Genomic DNA, 25,761 nt, shown 5'->3' on the forward strand with positions numbered 1-25,761 from the left:
ATCTGGGAAACCTTTGCATGATTATTGCTTGAAAACATTCTTCTTATCTGATCAAGTGTTTCTTAGGAATTTCTTCATAGACTGGGGTCATGAGACTGTTTCAGAAAGACATGATGCTGCCTGGTGCTGAGAACTGCATTCCCTGTCCAGAAAAATGTTTGGCTCTAAGCAAGTTGGCAGCTCCTTTATTAACATATGTGAATAGTATCATGATTTCAGAAGTTAAGCAAGGGCTTAAACAATTTTGTTTTGTGTTGCTTTCCTATTTCTATGAAGCCGGCAGAAGTTTTCAGCATATTTTCTACAGCTTATTTTACACTTTCCTCTGTTCCTGGCAAGAGCTTGTGACTCTTGTAGTTCCAATTTCCTCTTGAAATTCATGAAGTATAAAATATCACACTGTATATAGTTAATTTGCTTTTCACTTGCTAAAATGCCTACTCCTAAGAAAACCTTATAAGTTATTCTCTAGCAGGCTTAAGTGGGAATAGGCCAGCAGCCTCCCAGCTTAAAACTGGCAGTGAAAAGAAGAAAAAAAAAAAAAAAAGAAAAAAAGAATCTAGTGTCATTTTTTTGAGAATGTAGGTACTTCCACAGTGTACCTACACTTTTCTTCCTAAGAAATCGGCACTGGGAAATAAGAAGGCAACAGATAGATATATATATATATATATCTTTATATGTATAAATATATATAAAATATATATATATATATTTTTTTCATTTAGAAAGTTTTCATGAGGGAAATAGAAGGAGACTATATGTGACGTATTGGTATATACTGCAATTTTTTTGTTAAATCTGGGCAAATGTAGAGTTCACATTGGAAAATTAATAAATTTTAATTTCAGTTATCTAGGGAAAGTACTCTTTCTTTGTTCTGTCTCCACTATGCTATTAGCTTTTCATCTACACCAAATGATAGTAGTTACCAAAAAATGCAGTAAATTAAAATAGACCCTTCATCTCCCCTCATCTCTAGAACAAATTATTACAGAACTAAGTTTGGGCAACCAGGCTTTCTTCAGGATCAGTATGGCAGAATCAAAAACCTATGAAGTTCATTGATGTGCACTGACTTTTTACAAATAGACATGCACAGTGAATATGAAAACTACATTTAAATTTATCAGGGTACTGTGAACCTGTGTTTCAGCCTGGTAGTGAACACTGGATTCAGGCACAGGCTCATATACTTCATTAAGAAACCTGTAATTCTGCTTGTTAAGCTGAAAGCAAGTAAAAAATGTATTTGCTACATCTGGGTTGCAAGATGAAAGCATATGATTCATGATTAACTATGCATCTGTCTTCGATAGGAGACAACAAGCAATAACTTGTTCTCACCGTATATAGCACCTTCCAGATGAGAAATGCACAGTGGTCTGCAAATTCAGGGCATTTTCGTAACACTTCAAAGAGTTATTTCTTTCTTGAGAGATATTATTATCTCTATTTTACAGCTGAAAAAAATGGAGGAATGACTAGCTACAGTCAATCTTTTCAGCCATTAGTTCCATAAATAATTCCTGCTTGTGTGTCTTAAAGTTTTATTCTGGCACCTGTCAGAGTAATATCCAAGCTCCTCCTATATTAACTCAAGATGTTGGATGTATTTCAGCTTGACATCTATAATTAGTGCCTAAATAAGTAGAATTCAAGTCATCTGCGGTTGTTCATCATTAAGCAATCAGGACATAGTTTAAAGCACTTACATTTACATTTAGAAATCTTCTGATAGAAATGTAAGTGAAAGAGGGAAGTTCTGGGAGTGGCTTAGAATGTCTGAGCCTGCAACCGTCAAGTACAAGGTCATTCTTTCTTTTGAAAGAAAGGATGCAACAGTATGTAGAATTATACAGGAAAATGAATGGAGTATTAGGAATGTTTGCAAGTGATTTCAAAAAAAAATTAAAATTTGTTATCCAGTATCTATTTTGTTCTCCATTTTGGTAGGGAACATGGTGAATGAAAAAGCAAAATCAATTTTGACATTACACTGAACACTAAAATTCTATTTATCAATTCTTCTTGCTACTTGCTACTGATTAAAGGAACTAACAATATATTGCACTTTGAAATGGAACACTTGACTACTGGAACCATACAGTGGAATCCAAGGTGCTCATACAGATAATAATCCCTAACAGCTACCTAACATTTTTTTATCTTGCAATAGTTATCAAAGAAAAAGTAAATTTTTGAGGTTCCAAGGGGTAGTTTGGTAACGTAAATTGCTCCAAGCCAATTCTGTAAATATATTATTAGTGAAATCCCATGAATACTTTCACAAAGACGTGTGTGTTGGTGATGTAGATAAAAATACCTCTTGTTCTACTAATTAAAATCAGTAGCTAAGCCTTGCTAATCCACCTGAATTATCATATCAGCATGTTGCTACTAGTTTCCTGTTTTGTTCGTTTGCTTTGCTTTGTTGTTTTTGTTTGGTGGTAGGTTTTGTTTGTTTGTTTTGGAAGATGTGATACATGGCAAACGCTTTTTAATACATTTCATGGAACCATAGAAATGCTAATTAGAAAGAAATCCTGGATGTGTCTAGTCCAGCTTCCTGCTCAAAGTGGGACTGTTGCCAACACTAACCTTATGGCGAGGGTTTTTTTTTGCCCCTGAAAGTTTAATCTGAGACTCTTAAACTGCAATTTCTGTTGCTTGCCCCTTTCTTTGCTGTTTACTACTACCAAGAAGTGTCTGGCTCTTCTGTCAGTGTAACTTCCATTCATCTCCTGACCAAGAAGTGTCTCGCTCTTCTGTCAGTGTAACTTCCATTCATCTCCTGTTGTTTCTGTTGTTGAGCCTACTGCTGGGGCTGTAAAACTGTTGAGTCTTTCTTTTACTGAATGTAGTACTATCACAGCATTTAAAAGAAAATATCCCTTTCCCACCAATTAAGTTATAAACATGATTGAATATACTTTTGAATGAACATGAAGTACATACACATAAAATTCTTTTAGATTTGTGTAATATATATCTTTCTGACAATATTGAAAGTACATTTAATTTTAACCTGAAGTAGTCATTTTCTTCTTGCTTATGGTGATGTCAGAATTGTAAGTTTTCATTCATATCCTTCTTTCATATATATATTAGAATTGAAAACTATATACGCATGTAAATATGCACACATAAACATGTATATGCTCATTCCATATGCAGTGCAGACATACCACAGTTCAAAATATTTTAGTCAGGAAGCAACTGAAGAATGGGATCTGTATATTTTTTTCCTCTGACAAGGTTGCTTCTCTGGCCTGTGCAAACTTTTGGCTTCGAAGTCACCCATGGAAACATTTAAGTATTTGTGACTACAGTGGGAATCATTTTCCTCTGGGCAAACAGATTTTTTGACTAGAGATGGACATCAGCCATGCAGATCAGATCCAAAGAAGGATTTGAGGAGACTGAAACTTCCACTTAGTGCATGTTGGATCCAGAATTTTAATTTAACCCATTACAAAGATAGGGACTGTATATGAAATACATGTACTGATCCATCTGGATGTTATTTGCATCTGTGATTTAGTTAAGGGTCTCATTTACATTTTATATTTGAATTCAAGAAACTCTTTAAAACACTCAGCTAAGTGCCATTGGGATGGAGAAATCATTCCACAAGAATAGTCTAAAAAGTTACTGAAGCAAAATTGTAAAATGAATTAAGATTGTTCATGGCATTACAGAGAAAAGTTTTTTGAAAATGAGAAAAAAAATATCAGAACAAAAGCTAGTTACGAAATACGATGCAGAGCATACTTTCTAGGTATGGCAAAAAAAATTGAAATCTTTAGGTCCTAAAACACACATTTATTTCTTGAAATAAGACAAAGCTTTTCTTACAAGTTCCTCCCCTTTTCCCCCCAGCTTTGTTTTTTGTTTGTTGGTTTGTTTTTGTTTTGTACATGAATGCAAAACATCTAATTTTTTGTTTATTCATGGGGACAGTAAAGATCTTTGTTGTTGTTGCACAAAACCAGATATCATTGGAAGTTATAAAAATATTCTTTTCTGGAGTCCAGAGGCTACTTTATTAAATGCTGATGCAGGGAAAAATATATAAGGAGAATCATTTTAACATATATAAGGATTTATTCCACTATAGAGGAGGAGGATGATAATATACCTACCCTCTCAACAGCAGAGTTTACTTTTCTTCAGCATCATAAAGAAGATTAATAATTTTATTCCCATTTTACAGAGGGAGTATTTAACTCCAAGAAAAACAAGTCCTAATTACATTACAGAAATTGTCTATAGTCTTGAGATTAAATATAACCATATCATATATGCCATGAGATAAAATATATTGTTAGCATTGTTCTTTAATCTTGCTTATTCTTAGACACTGTCAGTAAAAAGACAGTAAAAGCCACATTTGCAATATTATTTACTGCTGCAATAAAAGGTAGTAGTTAATTCCTGGGAAAAAAAATAGTTTTAAAGGATAATAGTATAAATCTAGGAGTGGCCTCAAGTATATGACAATCATGTGACATAACATGACAGTACCTAATAATACTGTAATTGCTCTAAGACAAAAGAACAACTTGTGGTTTGCAGTGGCAGGCTTATGTCTTGCAAAGGTCCTTGGAGTGACTCATGAAATCCTATAGAAAACCCAGACTAAATGTTTAATTTAAAACCCAGAAGTTGTTTTTTTTTATATATATATTTTTTATTTTGTTAAATATAAAATGTCTGTGTATATCTACTATGCACATCCCATGCTCCGTCAGTCCAGTGGATGTTACTCATGCCAACAGCAGCACATTTTAGCATGTAGTGTGAGTTGTCCATTGATCTCCAGATTCTGAGATTAAAGATGCTGCCTACATAGATGGATATCCTTACTTACAGCTATTATATTAGATTTACACTATAAATTGTTGAGTATAATAATATGATTGCAAAAGTTTTTATAATCTCAACATTAACATTGGAACTGTTCCATAGGGTTATTTTTTGTGGGGACAGACAACTATTTAAAAGGAACTAAGATTATAATTTCAGCAGGATCATTCATAAATTACGACGATTACATGGTAGATACTGCACCAACTCAGACCAAAATGAGCAGGGTACCCTAGGGGTCAGTACCAGGTCCAGTCCTGTTTAATATCTTCATTAATGATCTGGATGATGGGGTAGAGTGCACCATCAATAAATTCACAGATGACATAAAGTAGGGGGTGTGACTCACTCACCAAAGGGCTGTGCTGCCATCCATACCTCAACAGGCTGTAGAGAGGGGCTGACAAAAATCTCATGAAGTTTAACGAGAAGTGCAGAGTCCTGCACCTGGGGTGGAACAACCCCAGGCACCAGTACATGCTGGGGCCACAAGCTCTTCAGAAAAGGACTTAGGAGTACTGGTGGGCACCAAGTTGAACGTGAGTCAGCAATGTGCCTTTGCCGCTAAGAAGGTTAACAGCATTCTTGATTGCATTAGGCAGAGTATTGTCAGCAAGTTAGTGGAGGTGATCTTTCACCTCTTCTCAGTGCTGATAAGGCCATACCTGAAGTGTCCAGTTCCGGGTCCTCCAGTACAGGAGACATGGACATACTGGAAAGAGTCCAACATAAGGCCACTAAGATGATCAGGGGACTGAAGCAACTCTCCTATGAAGACATGCTGAAAGAATTGGGACCATTCAGCCTGAAGAACAGGAGGCTTAGGGGGATCTTATCGATGTCTATAAATGCCTGAAGGGAAGGTGCCAAGAATATGCGGCCAGGTTCTTTTCAGTGTTGTCCAGTCACAGGACAAGAGGCTATGGGCTCAAACTGGTACACAGGAGGTTCAATCTAAACGTCTGTAAGCACTTCCTTACTATGGGGCTGACTAAGCACTGCAACAGTTTGACCAGAAATGTTGTGGAGGCTCCCTCACTGTAGATCTTCAGAAGCCATCTGGATCTGCGTGGTGGTTTTACCAGCTGGACAGCTGAACTCCACCCACAACCACTCTCTCATTCCCCCTCCTAAAAGGGAAAGGGGGATAAAATATCATAAAAGGGGCTCAAGGGTTGAGATACGGACAGGGAGATCACTCAACAATTATCATGATGGGCAAAACAGACTCAGTGTAGGGAAATTAGAGAAATTTATTGCCTATTACTAACAAGCTAGAGAAGTGAGAAACAATAAAAACAAACTGAAAACGTCTTCCCCCCATCCACCCTCTTCCACCTCCTCCCCCTGAGTGGCACAGGGGAATGGGGGTATGGGGGCTGTGGTCTGTTTACAGCACTTTGTCTCTGCAGCTCCTTCTCGGTCACTCCCTGCCCCTGCTCCACGTGGGGTCCCTCCCACAGGATGCCATCCTTCCCGAACTGAGCCTGCGGGGGCTGCCCACAGGCAGCAGCCCTTCAAGAACTGCTCCAACATGGTTCCATACCATGGGAGCAAACTGCTCCAGCACGGGTCCCTCATGGGCAGCAGCTCCCCTCAGGTCCCCTGCTCCTGCGTGGGCTCCTCTCCATAGGCTGCAGTTCTGGCCTGGGGCCTGCTCCTGTGGGGGCTCTCCATGGGCCGCAGCCTCCTCCAGGCCACATCCACCTGCTCCACCAGGGGCTCCTCCACAGGCTGCAGCGTGGAGATCTGCTCCGTGTGGGACCCATGGGCTGCAGGGGCCTGCTCTACCAGGGGCCTCTCCACAGGCCGCAGGGGGAACGCTGCTCTATGCCTGGGGTACCTCCTGCCCTCCTGCTGCACTCACCTTGGTGGCTGCAGGGCTGGTTCTCACTCCTCACTCTGCCAGCTGATGTTGTGCAGCAGTGTTTTTTCCCTTTCTTAAATATGCTGTCACAGAGGCGCAAATAATGTCATTCACTGGCTTTGCTCTGGACAGTGACAGGTCCCTTTGGAGCTGGCTGAAACTGGCCCTTATCTAGCATGGGGCAGCTTCTGGATTCTTCTCACAGAAGCCACCCCTGCAGCCCCCAATACCAAAACCTTGCCACGTAAACCCACTACAACGTGGCACTGGGCAACCTGCTCTGGATGTCCCTGCAGAGCAGGGGGTTAGACCAGATGACCTCCAGAGGTCCCTTCCAACCTCAACCAGTTTATGATTCTGTGATTCTTTGAAAAAGACAGTTTCTTCTCCAAACATATAGAAATCTAAATACAAGAAATAATATAGAGATGGGAGGCTTCAAGGGAACAATTAATAAATACTAATTAGCACTATGACCAGTAGTTCAGAAAATACTGTTTGCATACATAACAGCATTTTTTTGTGAGTTCTGGGCTATGAAGTTACTTGCTGTCTGAAAACATCAGTAAATAATATTTATTAGCAGGAGCCATGCCTGCTAATTACCACACTTTATCTTATCTGTGATATATCTGAGATAAATATATAGAAATATAATATTTAATCAATACATACCTCAGCACAAAGTGAGAAATTAATTCCTCTCTCTTTTTTTTTTTTTTTTTGGTGTGTGTGTCTTCTATACTGGCTTTATCCTAGTGTTCACTTAAAATTTCAAATACTGGCGTGGGTATTTTCAAGAGAGGGCAGTGACGTTTATAAAACTGGGGAAAAAAAAAAAAAAACTACTTCAAAATCCTTGAAATAGATAGAGGGAGCACCTGTAAATAAAAAATAAATATTTAATCTGGGTGTCTATAAGAGTAAGATCATGCCATGAAAATAAATTAAATGGAACATGGAAAAATAGATATTGATTTAAATATTGATAAAAATACAGATAGGCATATATTGTTATAAAGTCTGGTCAGGGATAATTTCAAGAATGGCTTGACTTTTAAAAATTAATTTTGTTGTTTTGCCAAGATCAATAAGTCCTTGAGTATGTATGACTCTTATTTAATAATAACAGTAAAAAAAAACTATGGCATCTAACTTTTATAAGTACTTGCAGTCCAACTTTGTGACCTTTCCTTCACTTCCAATGCATTTATCTTCTAAGGTGATTTCTGGCTTTTGTCTCGTAACTCATTTTATACCAATTTTAATTTTTGTCATGCCTAAATGTACTGGTGCATAACAGATGGATTTCCTCTTGCATAACTTAGAAGTGATTCAGTTCTATAGGTTTGTCTTTGCGTACTAGCTATATAGCAGAGCAAGGAGATTATCTAAATGTTTATGACATTCACTCCAGTAAGCTTTTATGTAGTGAACAGAGTTAGGAAATACAGGGGAAAACTGCAGACAAAAGCAATGGCCAAACACTTTATTTCCCTGTTACATACTACATCCAATGGGTTAAATTCATGAAAGATCACTGTGTGCAGAAAGGATGTTGCATCATTACCTGATTGAATTCCCACCAGAAATAATGTCAATATGAAGAGGAATGTAGGGAAGAATAAGTTAGAAAAGCCAGAGATGAAGTCATCCCCTCCTTCAGACATTTCATGGAGACAGTGAAGAAAGAAGAGCAGTTGTTGCAGGAGCCTTCTGATAATAATAATAAGAGACAGGTACCTCTAGAAGGGGGTTGAGGTGGACTGAGTAAGTGTCTGTGTCTGTTCACTGGATACAGAAATTTCTTTGGAAGACAAGGGCATCTATATTAGGCTAAGTTGAAGGTTCAGTGCTTTGTGACATGCATCACAAAGCATATGTTTCATATGGGTCTATTGCATGAGGAGTAGGAAATACTGGTCTGGCCTGGGAATAGAAGTAATTCTTCCGTATAGTATCAGCAGATTATCAAGAAATAAATAAAAGATGTTCATTATTTTATTGCAGGATATTTTTACAAATAAATTAAATTATTTAATATGGCATGTTGCATCCTGCAAAATGTTCTTGCTTAGAACTGGTAGGACAGGGTCTCAGGGAAGATTTGTTTTAGTACGTCAGAAAGTCTGAGGGCTCAAAGGCTTGAAGTGAAGGTCTGTAATATTTTTTGAAGGAACTTCTGTGTTGGACAGTGTGTTCCTCTCCATCAACTGGTTACTACATATTCTGAGGGGTCTGCAACTGAGTGAGAGAAGGACACGTTCTCAGCTTGTGTAGCTGGCACAGCTATGCTGCAGTGACACCGATCCAGAGTGACCTTGGAGAAACTGAACACAAACATAAATTTTAGGAGTGTCTGAGTGGGAGTAGGGTGTTTCACTGCACTCACCCTCTATATTTTAAGTGATAGAGCTGAAAACACTCAAAAAAAAAAAAAAAAAAAAAAGAACCACAATATTCAAATACTTCAGTAAAGATTTAGATTTCCTGGGGTTTATTTCCAGCTGTTAGACCAACAAACTCCTACTGGCCTGTGAGCTAAAGCAATAAAAACAGCACTTACACAACAGGCAGACGTTAGGTACCGATGCTTATTTCTTCCATTATACTTCAAATGCAATCATTCCAGGCACAAACAAGCTACCTGAATTGTAGTTGTCTGCATTTAGTAACAATAGTCTTATCTCAATATTTTACAGGTAGTTGCGCCCAAATACAGCTGCTGTTATGGCTCTTGACTGACAGCTTGCTTCAGAGTTTAATGTTCTTCTAAGGCCCCATGCCTCAAAGGACCACAAGTAAACTGAGATCTTTTCACGGGGCTCCTTGAAATCTGAATATCTGACCTTCATTTCCAGGTTGCTGATGAGGATTTCTTCACCTTCCTGTGCCACATAGGGTGCATCGACCCTCTGACTACACTCACTTCCAGTCCACAGGTGGCTGTCAAGACTGAGCTGTGTATATTACAGGGTAAGGTGCATAGAGATGCTCTTCCTTCTTTTTTTTTTTTTTCTTTTCTTTTTCCATGGGGAGAGAAAGAAATTACCTAGGTGTGTAGTTCTCAGCCTTTGCAGAGAGGGAAGGACAGCATGTAAGATCATCTAAAAACAGGGCTGCCGTCAGATCCATCCATTGCCAGAGCATGTCAGTAAGGATTATTCAGTCTTAGTGCAGCAGTTTGCACAGCTGCTTGGACAAACCATCTTCCTACCTATGGCTTTTGGGGAGTTGTGGAGAACTCCAGTAGGGAAAATAAACATCTATGGCATTCATTGAGGAAGTGTGCCTGTTGGTTAAATTCTCCTGATCTGTGTTGAGCTTTGATTTCAGCCTTGATCAGTTGGCTCTGACAGTTTGTGTAGTAGACTGAGAAGCTGATTTTGTTAGGATTCTTCTTCTGGGAAACCTCAGCCCCAGCTGAGATGACATTAGCATCTGAAAACTAATTTTAAAAATCCAAAGTAAGAGAGATTACCCAACTCACTTGCAATAGTGAAGCTCACAATAAAAATGTTTCTTCGTGCAGTGCTTGTATTGCTGGACTATTTTGCCAGCGGCTTTTCAGCCCCAGAAATCATTTATGCCTAAAAGTGTATTTGTTGCATAAAAAAAGGACAGAAAACAGTTATTATTTACTGTGTGTCAGCACACAGACCTACATTACACTTCATTTTAATATTCCATTTCTGGTGAATGGGGAAAGAAGTTGATTAAGCATGTTAGGGAGATGCAGTAGAAATACTGGTTCTTCTTGTGTTTCAACCAATAACAGGTTTCAGTAGGGAAAGGTGAATTAAGTCAATCAGCTGTTTACTTTCTGATTCCTTCAGGAGATAGTAAAATGCTACTGTGTGTTAGTGGTTAAGAAGCCAGAGAGTTTGGTATTCAAACAATATCAGCATAAAGAACAAGTGGGCCAAGAACCAGACATTGTAGTTTGTTTCCTTATTTTTATATTATCTCTTCTTCTTTGACAACTGCATAGCTACACCCAGAAAAGCAGTAATTATATCCAGAACCCATAGAGGTCCCTCATAACATGAAAATGTTGTGACATCATAGTCCTTGGTTAAGGAAATTATAATGATGGCAAAGATTAAAGCCACAGTGTAAGACAGGCAAGGGAAGAGAAGAGCCTCAGAGGAGAGATACTTGCTCAAAAAAGCATGAAGCCTTTCTGTTTTGAGAGAAAAAATTGTTGAAAGGTAAGTCACCTTGATTTTACAATGCTTCTTTGCATGGGGGTGTTGTTGCAAATATTTTTCTGTTGGTGTAGTTTTAAAACCACTCATGGGTAAGGTAAAAGAGAGGAAATAATGAGAAACAAATTCAGTGGAAAAACAAGTGTTGATGGTGTGACTAGGCAATGAAGTAAATTTATGAACTGATTTGATCATGGATATTAGCACCTCCTTTCCTTTAAGTGTGAGTCAGGGTGAACATAAACATCACAGCTATGTGGAAAAATGTATTACTGTGGAAAAAAAAAAAAAAAGATGACTTTTTTTGAAAAAACTTTTTTTTAAATTGTTTTGATATTTTCTAAGCAAAAAAAAAGTATTTGAAATAGTTGGGTCTTTACTATTCAGAATAAGAGAAGAAATGTATGAGCGCTAAAAACACTGTGACACAAATTTCTAACTGCAGTGCTATTAAGATATTAGAGATATTATTTTTATTACGATACCAGTGAACCATGATCCACTGTTATGAACTGTACTGTGATAAGACAAAAGCAGGTTTTGACTCAAATTTTACTATTTTTTTAACATTCTTGGGTTGACATTGGAAATACTGTTCTTTACAAAACTTGAAGCAGTCTAACATTTTTACAGGCAAATACACATCCTTTTGGCCTTTCCTATCAAAAAGAAAGACAAAATGAGGAAACACTAGATTGTCTAAGAGAAACATTTCTCAAACATTTCACATCTAGAAATGACATGATGTGACTGTTATTCTAATAGATTATACATAGATTATGTATTCACTTTGCCTTTCAGTTTTAAATAAATTTAATTCAGTAGAATTCAAACACTGGTGACCACTGATCATTTTGTTATCAGTTCTTCTGTCAAATCTTAGCTTTTCTTTGTTGCAGCCATGTGTTCACTCCTTTGTGCAATATAACAATCTCATTTTTGTAAGTTCATTGGAGCTGGCAGATAACTAAGAGAGCTTGAATTCCAAAGCAGAGTCAAAATTTACTTTATACCCATGACTAATGTCAAATCTGAACTCTATCTAATAGAAATATTGAGTAACCTCATGTTGATCTTTTTTTGATGCCAACTATGGCTAGCTATAATAGCTGAGGTCAGATCACTATCCCTGATGTATATATCCTATATATCCTCCTCCTACAGAGTTTTCTTTAGTAAAGAGCTATAGTGAGGAAGAACCCCACATCTGGTTCAGGCTGGCCTGGTACAATGAAGTTAAAAAACATTATACACACCCTGTCATTTAAAAGTCTTTGACTCATGTCTGCAGGAATTCAACAGAGCTTAATTATTAAATTGGTGAATTTTTTTGTTGTTTGTTTGTTTGTTTTTCAATATGCTTTTAATCTATTTATATATTCTAAGGTTTTGTTAATCAACCAATTTTTAAAGCATAAAAAGTAGATAGGCATGTGGGTAGCAGAACATGAAACCAAAAATTTTTAGACATTATCTTAAACTGTGTAAGGACTTCCCCCAAACTGTGTTCTTAGAAAGAGAACAAGCAGACGCAGCTATGACTAGGTTTTTCTTCATGAGAGCAGAAAATTGCATGATGTAAATATTGTTTTTATTGTACAGATCTGCTGTAACGAAGAAAAATGCATGCAATATTACATTTTCTCTACTATAAAATGAAAAAAAAAAGTTACTATAAAAAAGTCTAATCCCTAGCCTGTGTTGTATAAACCTAAAGCAATGGTAATCGACCTTGATGCGTGACTAAGGCACACATCTGTCTATATGATTTATGACAGAACACAATCAGAGAATAAACTCTATTCTTTTTTTACAAAAAGAAATACAGTTCCCTGTAAGATGATATTTTGCTCTACAGTGAAGCATAGCACTTCTTGTTTTCATATTTTCTTTTTCATTAGGCTTTCTAAGAGCTATACATCTACATGATTTGGTTTCTTAGCAGTCATTATAGAAATCCTTATCACCCTCTCCTGTGCAGAGGATCAGAGTTATTCATGATGTCAGAGAAATGGTTTAATCTGTTTTACTTCTTATGAAGGAACAAAAGTCTTCCTAATAATAATAATCATCATCATCATCATCATTTTAAATAAACATCAAGGAAATTGTCTTTTTTCTTTTTTTTTTCTTTTTTTATTTCTGTACAACAAATGAGTGTGTATAAATAGAGCAAAATTTATTTTTTAAATGAACTTTAATCTTCAACAACACATTTCTAATGGATAATAAGAACTGCTACTTCCTGTCTGTTTCATAAAATTTCCTATGAAATACCAGCTGTAGTCAAGAGATATAGTGAAGACAGTATGAGCAGTTTCACTACTGGAAGTCAATGGAGACTAATTAACATCAACTACTGAATAATCACTTTTCCTTGATATAGATACAGGTTGTGTTCAAAGCTGTAACCTTTTAGGTGAGTCTTCATATTTCTTTCTCCAAAGGGTGTGTTTATAAGCACAATATTACTTGAGTCAAAACAGAAGGTCTTGAAAGGTTTGCACTAAAGTCAATGACAAGATTTTCACTGACTTCAAGTGTATATTGCTAGGTTATTTAAGACTTGATGTTTTCAGATGGCCTGGAGCCTTTATTACTGCATTTCAATGAAGGTCAAGGTTATCGAACACCAATTATGTGTTCTAATGTGCAGGGTATGACAGAGCTTGGTAGCAGAATATTTTACTGAATTAAAAACAAACAAACAAACAAACAAAACACTCATTGAAGACCTTAAAATAGTCGATCTTTTCCCCACTGTTGGTCTTTGTTTACACAGTTGTAATGAATCACTTTCAAAGGTATATCTCACCAAGTCAGTTTATGCTACTGGTGCTGGCTGGACCTGCCAAACTAGCTGGCAAGAAGTATTACATAAGAGACTTCTGTGTAAAATTTCTGGATCCCTGCCTCAGGGAGGAAGCAAACTGTGCTTATGTATTTCTCACATTTAATGACCTTCACAGAAGGAAATCGCATGTCCTGTGACATCTATCTGCAGGAAAGCTGACTTAATAAAGAAAAGGAAGGTGAGAACCTTTTGCTCATGAGTGAGAACACAGAAGTCAATTAGTAATTTTACAGTCATGCCAAAGTTATGTAGTGATGTTTATGCAACAGTCTATTTAGATGGGCCTAGAGGAAGTTCAACAAGAGTAGGAGGCATGGGAGATGGATTCATTCACGGCCTTTGCTTAAAGTCAAATACCTTATAGAATTACCTTATGTTAATCTACAGTTATATCTGCTACTGCATCTCCGTCACTCATCCTGGAACCTTAATCACATGGTGATCAGAAATGTCATAAACAATTTTGCATATGGAAGAAATGTAGCTACTCCATTTCATGGAATTTTGTTGGGAAGGTATAAACCAAAAGAGATCAAACAGAATATTTATAATGATAAATGATTTGTCTAATTACAGAATAAAACAAATGTTAAAAGACCTGAGTAGAGCCAATAAAAGATACCAGTTGAGAAACTAGTCTCTATTGTTAAAATCTGCAATATGCACTAGCAGAAGGTTTTTACTATTTTTTTCTTCCAAATTACAGTATTTGCCAGGGTATTCAAATAGAGTGAAATTCATACTAGGATGACAAGATAACTCTGTCATTCGTGCCATTATTTCTCTCCCAAATAGCAGAAAATATAATCTCTACATCTTAAAACCATCTGAAACGGATATATATATATATATATGCATAGGAAAGATATAGACAAAGGCAGTGGTACATAGATGAAAGAAGACAAAAGAAAATAATTTTAAAATATGGAACAGACAAAGGATACCTGATAATGCAAAGTACTAAAATGATCAAGTGTAAGTCTGGGCTCCTGTTAATGCCAGAATGATTTAATATCAAATATCTTGGAGACCTCTTCTCAAGGGTAAAAGCATGTTCCAAAACCTATTACATTTAATTTAGTATTTGCTGATACAAGAATCTTTCAGTTATTCCCCACCTTCATAGATTCTTGCTTCAGCCAGTACAGGGAACAAAACTTACCATTATGTTTGCTTCAGAGCGGATTTCAGAAATTTACAGTATTTTCCCACATCAGCCTGGGGAGAACACAATATATGTCCCATTGGATTCAAACTCAGCATCTTACTCTCAAGCCTTTGGACCCCAAAGGTCACCCTCAGTTACTTTTTTTTTTTTTTTTCTAATGCCACTAGCATGTAAAACTCTGATTTTATTTTCTTAGAAGACCACCCATTAGGTTTTCCCCTTCACTTTTCCAAAGCTGTTTCTCATTGGGAATAATGTGTTTGCCCTTATATGTACCAGCCAGGAAAGGCTTTCATTAATAAGTCCAGTACTGAAAATGTCTGTGTTCATTTTCACAAATAATTTCAAAGACAGTGAAATGTTGCTACATCTCTTTCCCTGTTGGTGGTATTCCAAAATGTTAAGCACACACAATAATATGTGTAATATAGCTTCTGATAGTGTTTATGACAACTGGAGACAATTAAACCCAACTGACAAGAATTGGATGTACTTCATCCAAACACAAGCAGAAGCTTTGACTGTATGTGAGTCTAATTTTGAAAAGTCACATTTGCACAAATGCACCTTTGGAGATGATTGGGAAGTAAAAATCATATATACAGTAACTTACACCATTTCTCCACTAAAAGAATGCTGTTCTCTCAAATGTTATCACTCATCATACAATTATTATGTCTGGGATAAAATTTATCTCTGCAGAACACAAAAGTATGTTTTACATAGCATCTACATCCTGCTTTTGCTTTATCTCAAGAATTTGTGATAAACAGTCTTAGCAATGGGGCAAAGCAAATCACCTTTTAGGACTACCTTCTTATGCAAATATTGACATTTAAAGTCAGCGATAAATATCTTTCTGATAATATATTCATTCACAGATCTAGCTTTGTATACTTGATGAGATGTTGTGATAGGACTCTTAAGTCAGGCATAGTTTTGTGATGAGCCTGTCCAAGCCTTTTCTTAGAGTGAATTAAAAAAACAACAACAACAACAACAAAAAAAACACCTCCAAACCCAGACAAAGCTCAGAGATCTTAAGTGAATTAAATTAAAATAAGATCATTTGAATTCTCCCCCCTTCCCACTGTATCTTTCAGATCAAGTTTCTGCTCCCAGTAAGCACTGGGATTCCTATGTTAGCTGGAACAACCTCCTTTTCCATTGCTTTCTGTGTTTGCTACCTGCTTTTCTCAGGAGTGTCTACCCATGCCACAGACTTAGCCTCCCTTTTTTTCACTTCCCTCACCTCAGGAAACCACTCTCAGCTGGCGGCATGAATATAGACATCCTCATCCCAAGGAAATAAAAGCCTTCCTTCCAGAGGATCCTCTCTCATCTTCAGCTCAGTAGTTCAGACAATATAAGCTCATGAGATCTTTTCTTACCTATCACTAAGACTTTTTTTTTTTAATCATGTCTTGTATATAAAATATAATGAGCATGCAGTTAAAACAAAAGCAACATCAACAACAAAAACTTAAACATGGGAGAGTTGCTTGATCTGAATTTATTTCAAATCTGTGTAGGTCCATTAAACAAAATAGCTCCCCAGACTAACACTTCATATGTGGAGTTTTCCAAAGACAAAATGTACGTAAAAAAGTGTTCATAAAATATCTGCTTCTTTTAAAACTGCTATATGTCTTCAAAAGCTCATAGTTCAAAGTTCTGTTTCTAAATAGGACTTTCAAATGAATACAAGCTAATCATATCCACATAAGGCACCCTCTCTGCTCCCTTTTTTCCTTTTGTCTTGTAAGAAATAATAAAATGAGTAGATTTTCTTATTAATATTTTTTTTCTGTTTCAATAATAGGACACTTAACAGGGTGGTCTGTGCCTTTTAGTCCTATAGCAGTTGTTCAGGGAGCAAGAAGGTGGGGCTAGACTCCACTGCCCATATTCGATTATCAGAGCCAGCTGGAAAGAGGTCAAATGGTGCCTATAAAGGATTGAGAAACCTCAGCTGTAAAAAACAGCAGGAGGTAGTTTAGCTCCTGTGATTGGTCCTGGAGTAGTAGGAGCAGACTAAAAGAAAAAGCAGTAAGGATCCTACAAGTTGTTTAGTAAAAAAAATTAGTTTTCTTTTCTGCATGTGTGTATATATATGTGCATGTGGGTGGGTTGGTCAATCAGTCTTTGAGACTCTGGGTTTGAGCCATAAAACATTTGCATAAGGAAAATGTCTGAAAGAGGTACAAGAATGCTGTCTGTCCTTTCTTGCCTAGAGAAGCAGACCAGTGAAATGTTTAAAATCTGTGGTGCTCGTTGTACTTATGACTGCAAGGTTTGGAATAGACTTCATATGCATAAGGAAAAAAAAAAAAAGCGTGCACCTGCAGTAGGAGTTTCAGAAGGGATTAATAACTTTGGGTGCTTAAACTTTTGATGCCCCTCCTGAGAATCTTAAAACCTGATTTCCCCCTCTCATCCCCCCCCCTTTTTTTCGGTGTATGTTCTACAATGCAAGAAAGTAAGCTTAAAAAAGCAAAAACAAAACTTTGAGATTAAATCATTTAATTCATATTGTTGTAGCTTAGAGAAAAACTCTGTATCTTTTCTACATCTGATGCTAAACAGCTTAGTCTCTCTAACAGAATTTTAATTAGAAACTTCTATGCAGAATGCTGTTCTGTGCAGATGATAAAACTACGAAAATACAGTTGTTTCTGTATCTCTAGAAAGTGTTGATAGAACTTCAACAGATGCATTTTGATAACAATATGTTAATATCACTCTAATTCTCCCATAACTAAGAATGTTTTCTTCAGCTGTTGTACATTAAAGGCAATAGTTTAGTGGTGTGCATATGTTTCACAGGAAATAGAGAAAATATCAGATTGAAAATGTTCTAAAAATCAGATTTATTTAATTTATAGTCCAGAGAGGACTGGCTTAGTAAGATGTTCACAGGACTAGTGTAATGATTACTAAGGCTTTAGGGGAACTGGAACAATAATTTGTTTTGTACTCTTAGGACACTCACAGTTATTTTCCCAAGTAATCAATTAGGATCAGATTAAGAAAAGATAGAATACATAGAAGTACCTTTTCTGAATTCTTCCTCTGTTTACTTTTATTATGGCTTATGTTGGTGTCGTTCAACCTAGCTCTGAGTGTACACCAAGTTTAATTCTTGCTTTCATAGCTCCTTGAAGTGATGCACGTGTCTTCTAATTACTTCCCTGGGATTTGTTCAGATTTTAACACAAGAGAGGGTAAGGTCTGAATTTTGCCTTTAGCCTGACAAGAACAGTAGCAGGGTTGGGGAAGAATCATAGAATGGCTTGGGTTGGAAGGAACCTTAAAGATCATCCAGTTCCAACCCTCAAAGTGTATCCTTAGACAGCAAATCAGACAGCAGCTATTGTATCGTTTAGGGGCGGGAAGGTTAAGGGAAAACCTTACAAACATTGTCCTCTTTAGCTGATAAAGTAATGTATTTAATCTTAAGTCACTGACAGTTTAGGTTACAGAAGATCAACACTTGTATTTCTGAGATATTAAAACTTATTTTTTTTTCTAATTACTTTAATGATGCGTGTTGTCTTAAGTTTGAGAGGTGATGTGGGAAAGTTCACAATACTGGTTTCTTCCACTGAATGGGGTTTTGTCTGCATCTTTTTAAAACTGCAGGGTAGACTGTCATTCAGCAAACTAATATATTTCTATAAGGAAAGAAGCCTGTAATCTCATTTACCATTGTCTTATTTCAAAAAAAAAAAAAAGGCACTGTTCATCCTGTGTCAATCACTTTTAACAAGGCCTGAGCACCTCAATAGAGCTGTAAATCATGATCCAAATACAGAAACTTTTTTTGCTTTTCTATAGTTATACTCACATGTAACAAGCAAGACGAAGCATAATTTTACGTGAGAATGTTACTAACTGATTTGCCAAGGAATGTTAGGTATTGTGAAAGCACATATAAAAATACAATATGTATTCTCCAAATCTGTAGGATCCCAGAGAATCTGCCGTAAGAAATTTAACAGCGTTAACCATCACAGTACATGTGTTCCAAACAGAAATCTTAAATTTGAGATGTTTGGTAAAATGGACCAACTGCAGATAAAACTGGTTTTAGTTCCATTTAGACTTGATCTTTCATGGATGAATTCCACATAGAGAGAGCTTTGAAAAGGCTGTGTGTAGCTTTTTCCCTTTCCCTCCCCAACACCTTCTCTCTTTAGCACCTCTTGGTGCAAGAGTGTACTCAAGGTCTCAGAGCAGGAAAGTGCAGCCCAGGGTGTCTGTACTCATGTGATGCATATCAGGCAGTGGTAAGTTTGTCATATTGCCAGTGGAAGTTATGCACCAGTGCCTGGAAGGTCCACTTATGTGAGCAGTGTTCTCATTAGTGAGTTGTAGAAAGTCTTAAATATTTTACATTTAGCTTGTTTTCCTGCAGCTTTTCAGGAAAGAAGGGGGGGGGGGGGGGGGGTGGGAATAGACGGAGAAGAGGGAATTCATACAGTCTGAAGTTAGTGTGGGAAGGTGAAATGTTTTTTCCAAAGAAGGGAGGGAGGCTCTTTTAGAGTTTGAAGTTAGATGATCTGAGCTACTCCATTATGAGCCTGGCTTTCTGATCAACTTTCCTTGGCTGCAGTTAGCCTTTGTGAATACCCACATATGTGTCTGAGTAGACCTGCGAGGCCAAAAAATGCATAATTCTTATGTCTAGCTTCTAGGCATGGGCAACGTGACACCTGTGCTACAGCACTCTGGCTAATGTCAAATCAGGTTCCCTGGCATGTGCTCTTGCTTGCTGCTTTTTTGCCATAGGGTTGTACACGCAATGCTCCACACCTGTGCTATATGATATTCCTACAGCCCTGCAAAACGGAATGTCCCCTCTCCAAATAACTATTATCCCCCTCCCCTTTTCCTATTGAAGATTAACTGAGTGGGCCAAAGCATGCTATAATGTTTCAAAAATTGAAAACAATTTGATTCAATGTCTTATGACTAGGCTTTCCTTTATGAGGAGATGTAACTTCATTCCAATGAAAATTGATGCATATGGAGGGTTGTATTTTTTTTTCTATTAATGAGACAATCCTAACAAACTGCAGTTGCAAACCAATATGACTTCATTTCATTACAGCAAAGACTGATATTTTATACAAGAGCAATACAACTGTGTTTCATCATAAGCCTCCTGCCATGCACTTTCCTAAATCATACTGAATTTAGAATGTTCTTGTTATATAGTCAAGGCTTTGAATACTTTAAAGCAATGTTCTGGTAGTTGTTCCTATTTATTTTTCAAACCATATAGGTAAACCTTTATGTTTTATCTGTAAATTATTTGGATTTTTCAAATATAAAATTGTTCTCCTTTAGGAGTATCAAAGAAGACATCAATCAAACGAGATCATTTTACTTTGACCATTAAGCAATTGTTGTTGTGTAAGGTAAGTTCTTTTTTAATTGTATTTTTTTTAAACATATTTTTAATTATGTTACAGCCATTCTGTGTGAAATTGCTATGTTGCTTAAAGATTCTAACTCTTTGAAATTTATGCACAGGATTTGAATGTTAGTTTTGATTAATTTTCTGTTAAAACCTCAGCTATACGTTCATGTAGACAAAGTTGATTTGATGGACACAGACACCATGCCTATATTAAGGCATAGGTGCAGTCCGTGATGTGCCCTACAGTTCTGGTCTTTTACAAGACCTGACAATATCATGCCTGCTTATTGAGGTGAGACCTGGCTGATCAGGATGACTTCTGAATACTTTGCTTTCCTTTGGGGAATTTCAGTTGGTAGGCATACCAGTGTCCCTCCCTCTTGCAAACTAGGAGTAAAGGCTATGAGACTTCTGCCTCAGGGTCAGGACATGGCCGGAGTGTGGATGCGTGGACAGTAGGTATGTTTCAGCTTCGGTCTATAACTGCAGTTGCAGTGAAAATACTATTATCGTACCCAGTAGAACTTTTGTGCAAGAGGAAGCAACATTTTCAAGAGTTTGCTCTTGCAAGTTAAGCTCTTGGATGGGTATTTGCATGTCTGAAATAATTTCAGGTGTAAGAACTCAGATACCACACCTATGATTCATTTGAGAAGCAAAAACTTTGAAGGTGGAAACTTCAAATAGGAAAGGAAAACCATAAGCCTTTTAACACCCTCACAAAACCTGTATTTATCTGGATATTCATTACTGAGTGCCATTGGAATTTTTAATATTCCCATTGTTATAGGAATTGTGGCCAATTATGGGGTAACGTTTACTTGTGTAGACCCTAAAGTACTTATGATCACTAATCACATAGGTTCTTCTCACAAAGGTAGGCTTCCAGTACTAGTTTCATTTAGATACTCGGAGATATTTTCTAGAGCAGTGTCATTTACCTAACTGCAGTGCACTCACTATGCAAACGAAACCTAAAGCTAGATGATATGAATATTTGTTTGGAGTCACATCCCTGCAATACATGCTTTGATGAAAGGCCTAAAGCACTTCCTTTCTTGAAGAATTTTGTTTCTCACTCTATGTATCAGCTGCTGCACATGGAGCAAAGTGCACAAAGATTTTCTCATATTCCTGTCCTTTTCCCCTGGAGTTACAGTCATGCAGGGAGAAAAAGGAGGGGAGATTTCTCACTCCCTTGCACAGCCAAGAAATAGCTATGATAATTTAGCCTTTAGTGTTTAAGACATGGTCTAGTGCTGCTGAATCTAACTGAGCTTGGCATCATTTGAAGGAGCTTGCTGAAGTGTGAAAGACACTAAAGTGTCTATGATTAAAAAGTATTGAAAAATTATAGACCACACTGCAAGAGGCCCTTATTCAGGTGGATGAGGTCAAGGCAGGTTAACACGCAAGGAACACTGTTGCAGTTGATGCTTGTGTACCTCAGGCAAAGAAATATTAAGAATTGTTTCATTGAGTGTATCCTGTCCTTCACCTTACTGACAAGACTACAATTGGCAAAACAAATTTTAGAATCATAAAAGTTGATCTTGCTGTTCATATTTTTAGAAGGCGTTATGCATTGGTAGGAGCCCCTCCCTCTGTACTCTGTCCTTTTGATGTCTTTTTTTTTTTTATTCCTCGCTGAGAACCTGAGCAATAAAAGAAGGAAAATAGAGTATGGGGTATCTCATGTGACCCAACAGAAAACTCAGGTGACTGAAGTTCTAAAGATATGATAAAATTTAGGGAGGCTCCTGCTTTCTTGAGCACCTGTTCCCATATCTTAATTGTACCTATTAGAAATGCAAAATAAGGGTTTTACTTAGCGTTCATTTCAAAGTAAAAACAGCAAGTGGCGAAATTTCAAGTTAACTACATGCTTCAGGATGGGATGAATGTTATTTTCAACACTCTGGAACTATGACTGACCCCAATGTATAAAGACAAATATTTTTTGATACTAAGTAATATTTTAGTCCCATTTTCATGGCTGTATCCCAGACTATAGATGAAAGCTAAGTATCTGTTTTCTTTTTTTGGCATACAATGATCTCCTGATTTTTCCAATCTAAATTGCCCTCCGGGGCACTAATAAAACAAGTCATGGCTCACAAAGTAAATTTCCTGTGTACTAATTGAAAACGGTTTCAAATTTATTAGGGCTTCAATCATCTTCCCAAGATCTGATGCTTGTGTTCCCAGTAGCCAACATGACTATTAATATATTTACCTGAAATGTGAAAGAAGTATTACAAATAGTCCTCAGGTATTTTTAAAAGGAATGGGGAAAAAAAAAATGAAAGAAAGAAAGCAACGACAACAAAAACATTTCATATAGTTGAATGTGGTTTAAAACAACATCTGAAACTGAGCATTCATGAAATATTTGATTTTACTGTACTCCCCCAAAACTTTCTGATATATGTTCCCAAACACTGGCTTTAATGTATGATCTATGAGAATTTGCTACTAGAACTTGTTCAAAATGGTAGAAAAGTCATAGAAGCAAGGACATTGGTTTCTCCTGCTTTGCTAGGTTTGTCTTTGTCCTTTATAAGCTACAGGAGACAGAGAGAAAGGGCTGTTGAAATGTTCTGGCTTTCTCCCCCTTCCAACCACACCACAAAGTGTAAGTGCTATGTAAACCATCCCCCAAAACCCACAGAGAGTCTGCCTTCTGCTCTGTGCTTCCTCTCTCCAAAATGCTGTACTGGGAGGGAGGGTACTTGTCAGATTTCCTGGCACTGCATTTCATAGCAGAGTTCCTTTAGCAAGAGAACCGCAACCTCTTGTGCAGACTGAATTAATAATATGACAAAAGCATTTGGCCTCCATGTGGATGAGGGCTGGCTGAAAAATTAAAACTCTGGTTTCCGAAAGATTTCAGGGTTGGGGAATTTATTTTCTTCATCATGTTAATAAATTGTATAAAGAAAAAAACAGGGTAGGAAAAAAAAATCTCATTTTTCTAATAATGCTGATATGTTGTGAATGCTCAAGAATAGATCAACAGTTATGACTCTCACCTGTAATTAAAAAGCAAAACAAAACCTTTTTACTCTTGTGTCTCAGGCAAATCCTAGGATAAAACCAGTCTCTTTTCATTGCTTTTGTTGCAACTGTTTAGTTTTGTGAAAATACTTAAACATTGGGCCAGACTCTGGCTGGCTTGGTTGGGATAAAGGAATGAAATTTCTATAGAGAATGATTCAGTATCTCAAAAGACGCAGGAGACTGACTGCAGTTTTTTTTTTTCTTTCTTTCTTTCTTTGGTTCAAGGTAATCCCTCAAGAAGGGAATGGGGGAAAGTTCTGTCTGTGAAGCATCTCCAAGGATGGTACTTTTTGTGCTTGGAGACATTCTTGGAGAGACACAGTCTTTATGGTTGTTGTTCCACTCATACAAATTATTTTCACTGGACCATACATAACATTTGTGCATAAATTCCATGCTCTCATGTTTTGTCTAAGTAAAAGTAGAGTCAAGGCAGTTGGGATATTCCATGAAGGATCTATCTGCAAAAGGTTTCAAATAAAAATGTTATTGAAAATTATTAGTTTTCACTAGAGAAAAAAATATTCTGACAATTATAATTTTTGGACAGAAAAAGAACATTTTGGAGAACTCCCAACCAGCTATCATGCAGATGTCCTTTGTTTGTATGTGCCCTGAAAATCGTGGTGCAAAACAGCAATCCTAGGTTGATGACTTCTAGTGCTGGCAATTGTTTGTACGTGCTGCTGTACCTACCATACCTTTTGCACCACTGCTTTTCCCATTTCAACACAAGAAGCTGTACTCAAAGTCTCCAATTTCTATTTTATTTAGCTCCAAACCTAAATGCCATGGTTTGAGCTTCTTTCTGCTTAGAGATATATTCTCAACTAGTATACCTAGGGGGACTACAATAATATCTGCTAGCTATTCTGTCCAGCCACATTTTCTGTCAAGACTCATGTTCATGGCAAAGACAACAGAAGACCAGATGAGCAACAGTTGCAATGCTATAAGCTAATTCCCAGATGCAGAAAAGACTTGTTGTAATGGCTGTATTGTACATGTGGAAATTAAGTCTAAACATACTGCAGTCCCCATACGCTTGTGAGCCAATTAAAATGTCAGTCATGACAGCAACATAGTAGATACTGTGTTTCTCCTTCTGTTCTCTGTATTCATATTTTTGGATATATTCATGATTTATTGAAAGAACAAAAATATAACATAGATATTTCTCCATCATTTACTTCCTGTTATGCTTAATGCAATTCTAAACATAATCTCAAGCACTGAGATATACATTGAACTTCAGTAATTCTAATTTCTTTCAAACTATTCTAAGCAGTAGTTGCACTTTTTCAGTCTTGCAGACTAATATTGTCCTATAAATCTGTAATGGATAATTTGTCATGTTACAAATGTTAGAATATAAAGTCTGTGTTTTATGCAGATAAATCTTTTTTTTTTTTTCTTGGCAGGATTGTACTCCAGAAAGATGGAGTACAGCATCATGATGTGATTATAAAATCTGTCAATAGTCAGATATGTCTAATGGAAAAAATCTTGCCACCCATTCTGTACTTTCTGCTAGATATGAGTCTAGCTTTGAAGTTCAAGCAAAAATCATTTTATCACAGCTTATACAGAAATGACAACAGATCTGATTTTCAGGTTTCTTTCACATTACTATGAGAGAATAAAAGCTTCAAAGTAAATAAATTACGTATATTTTTGGACCATTTACAGTGTTTGAAGAGTGTAAAGCTTTTTTGTTGTTTTTGTTTCTTTAATTTTACTTTGAAAATCTAGTTCATCAAAACTGAATCTTCTAATAGAAGTTGTTATATATTCATCAAGGAAAGTAGCAGTTTCACTTCTGTTTAAATGTTCTGTTTCCTCATTATCTTTCCCCCTACAAACGAGGTAAAAGGAGGAAAACATTATTTTGGAGAGCAATGAGGTTTTAAGAAGAAAGTGTCAGAATTACTTACCTACATAGTAGCATTCCTTGATGAGCAGGGCTGTTGTATTCAGATTGCTATTTTACAGTGAAGTTTACCTTTATCAATGAAAGGTGGGTTTTTTGTTTTGTTTTTTTGTTTGTTTGTTGGTTGGGTTTTGTTTTGTTTGCTTTGTTTTGTTTTCAATTAAGTTTGCTTTTTTTTTTTTGGAGGAGAGAAATATTCTTGCACCAAACCCATCGTGTCAGTTACCCAACATGTAGGTTATAGAAAATGCTGGCAACTGAATGGTTGAAGTCACTGAAGACTCAGTGACTTCTGTTTCTGAGGTTTCCGCCACTTCCATTTCAAATTTTGATGCTTTATATTTGGGTTACAAAATGCTGTCAAATATCTACCAGTCCTT

The 25,761-nt window shown here is 36.8% G+C and overlaps 1 protein-coding gene across 7 annotated transcripts in view; it reads left to right on the forward strand.

The window, feature by feature from the left end:
• The window catches only part of LOC308176312 (uncharacterized protein), a 145,801-nt gene that overhangs the window by 69,339 nt on the left and 50,701 nt on the right, over positions 1 to 25,761 (forward strand). For 3 of the 7 annotated variants that reach the window (XR_013938219.1, XR_013938220.1, XM_080551882.1), the window contains exons 2-3: positions 9,598 to 9,712; positions 20,319 to 20,389. Coding sequence is in view for 2 of the 7 variants with exons in the window: in XM_080551882.1 (XP_080408008.1) it covers positions 9,598 to 9,712; positions 20,319 to 20,389 (186 nt within the window). In the remaining 5 variants the exon portion in view is untranslated. Of the gene's footprint in view, positions 1 to 9,597; positions 9,713 to 10,546; positions 10,948 to 15,529; positions 17,016 to 18,120; positions 18,191 to 20,318; positions 20,390 to 23,676; positions 24,541 to 25,761 lie in introns of those variants that run through there. The other 4 variants (XR_013938222.1, XM_080551881.1, XR_013938221.1 and 1 more) reach the window with 4 other exon arrangements.

Source organism: Anser brachyrhynchus (genome assembly GCF_964034855.1).
Source record: "Anser brachyrhynchus genome assembly, chromosome: 1".
Classification (NCBI taxonomy): domain Eukaryota; kingdom Metazoa; phylum Chordata; class Aves; order Anseriformes; family Anatidae; genus Anser; species Anser brachyrhynchus.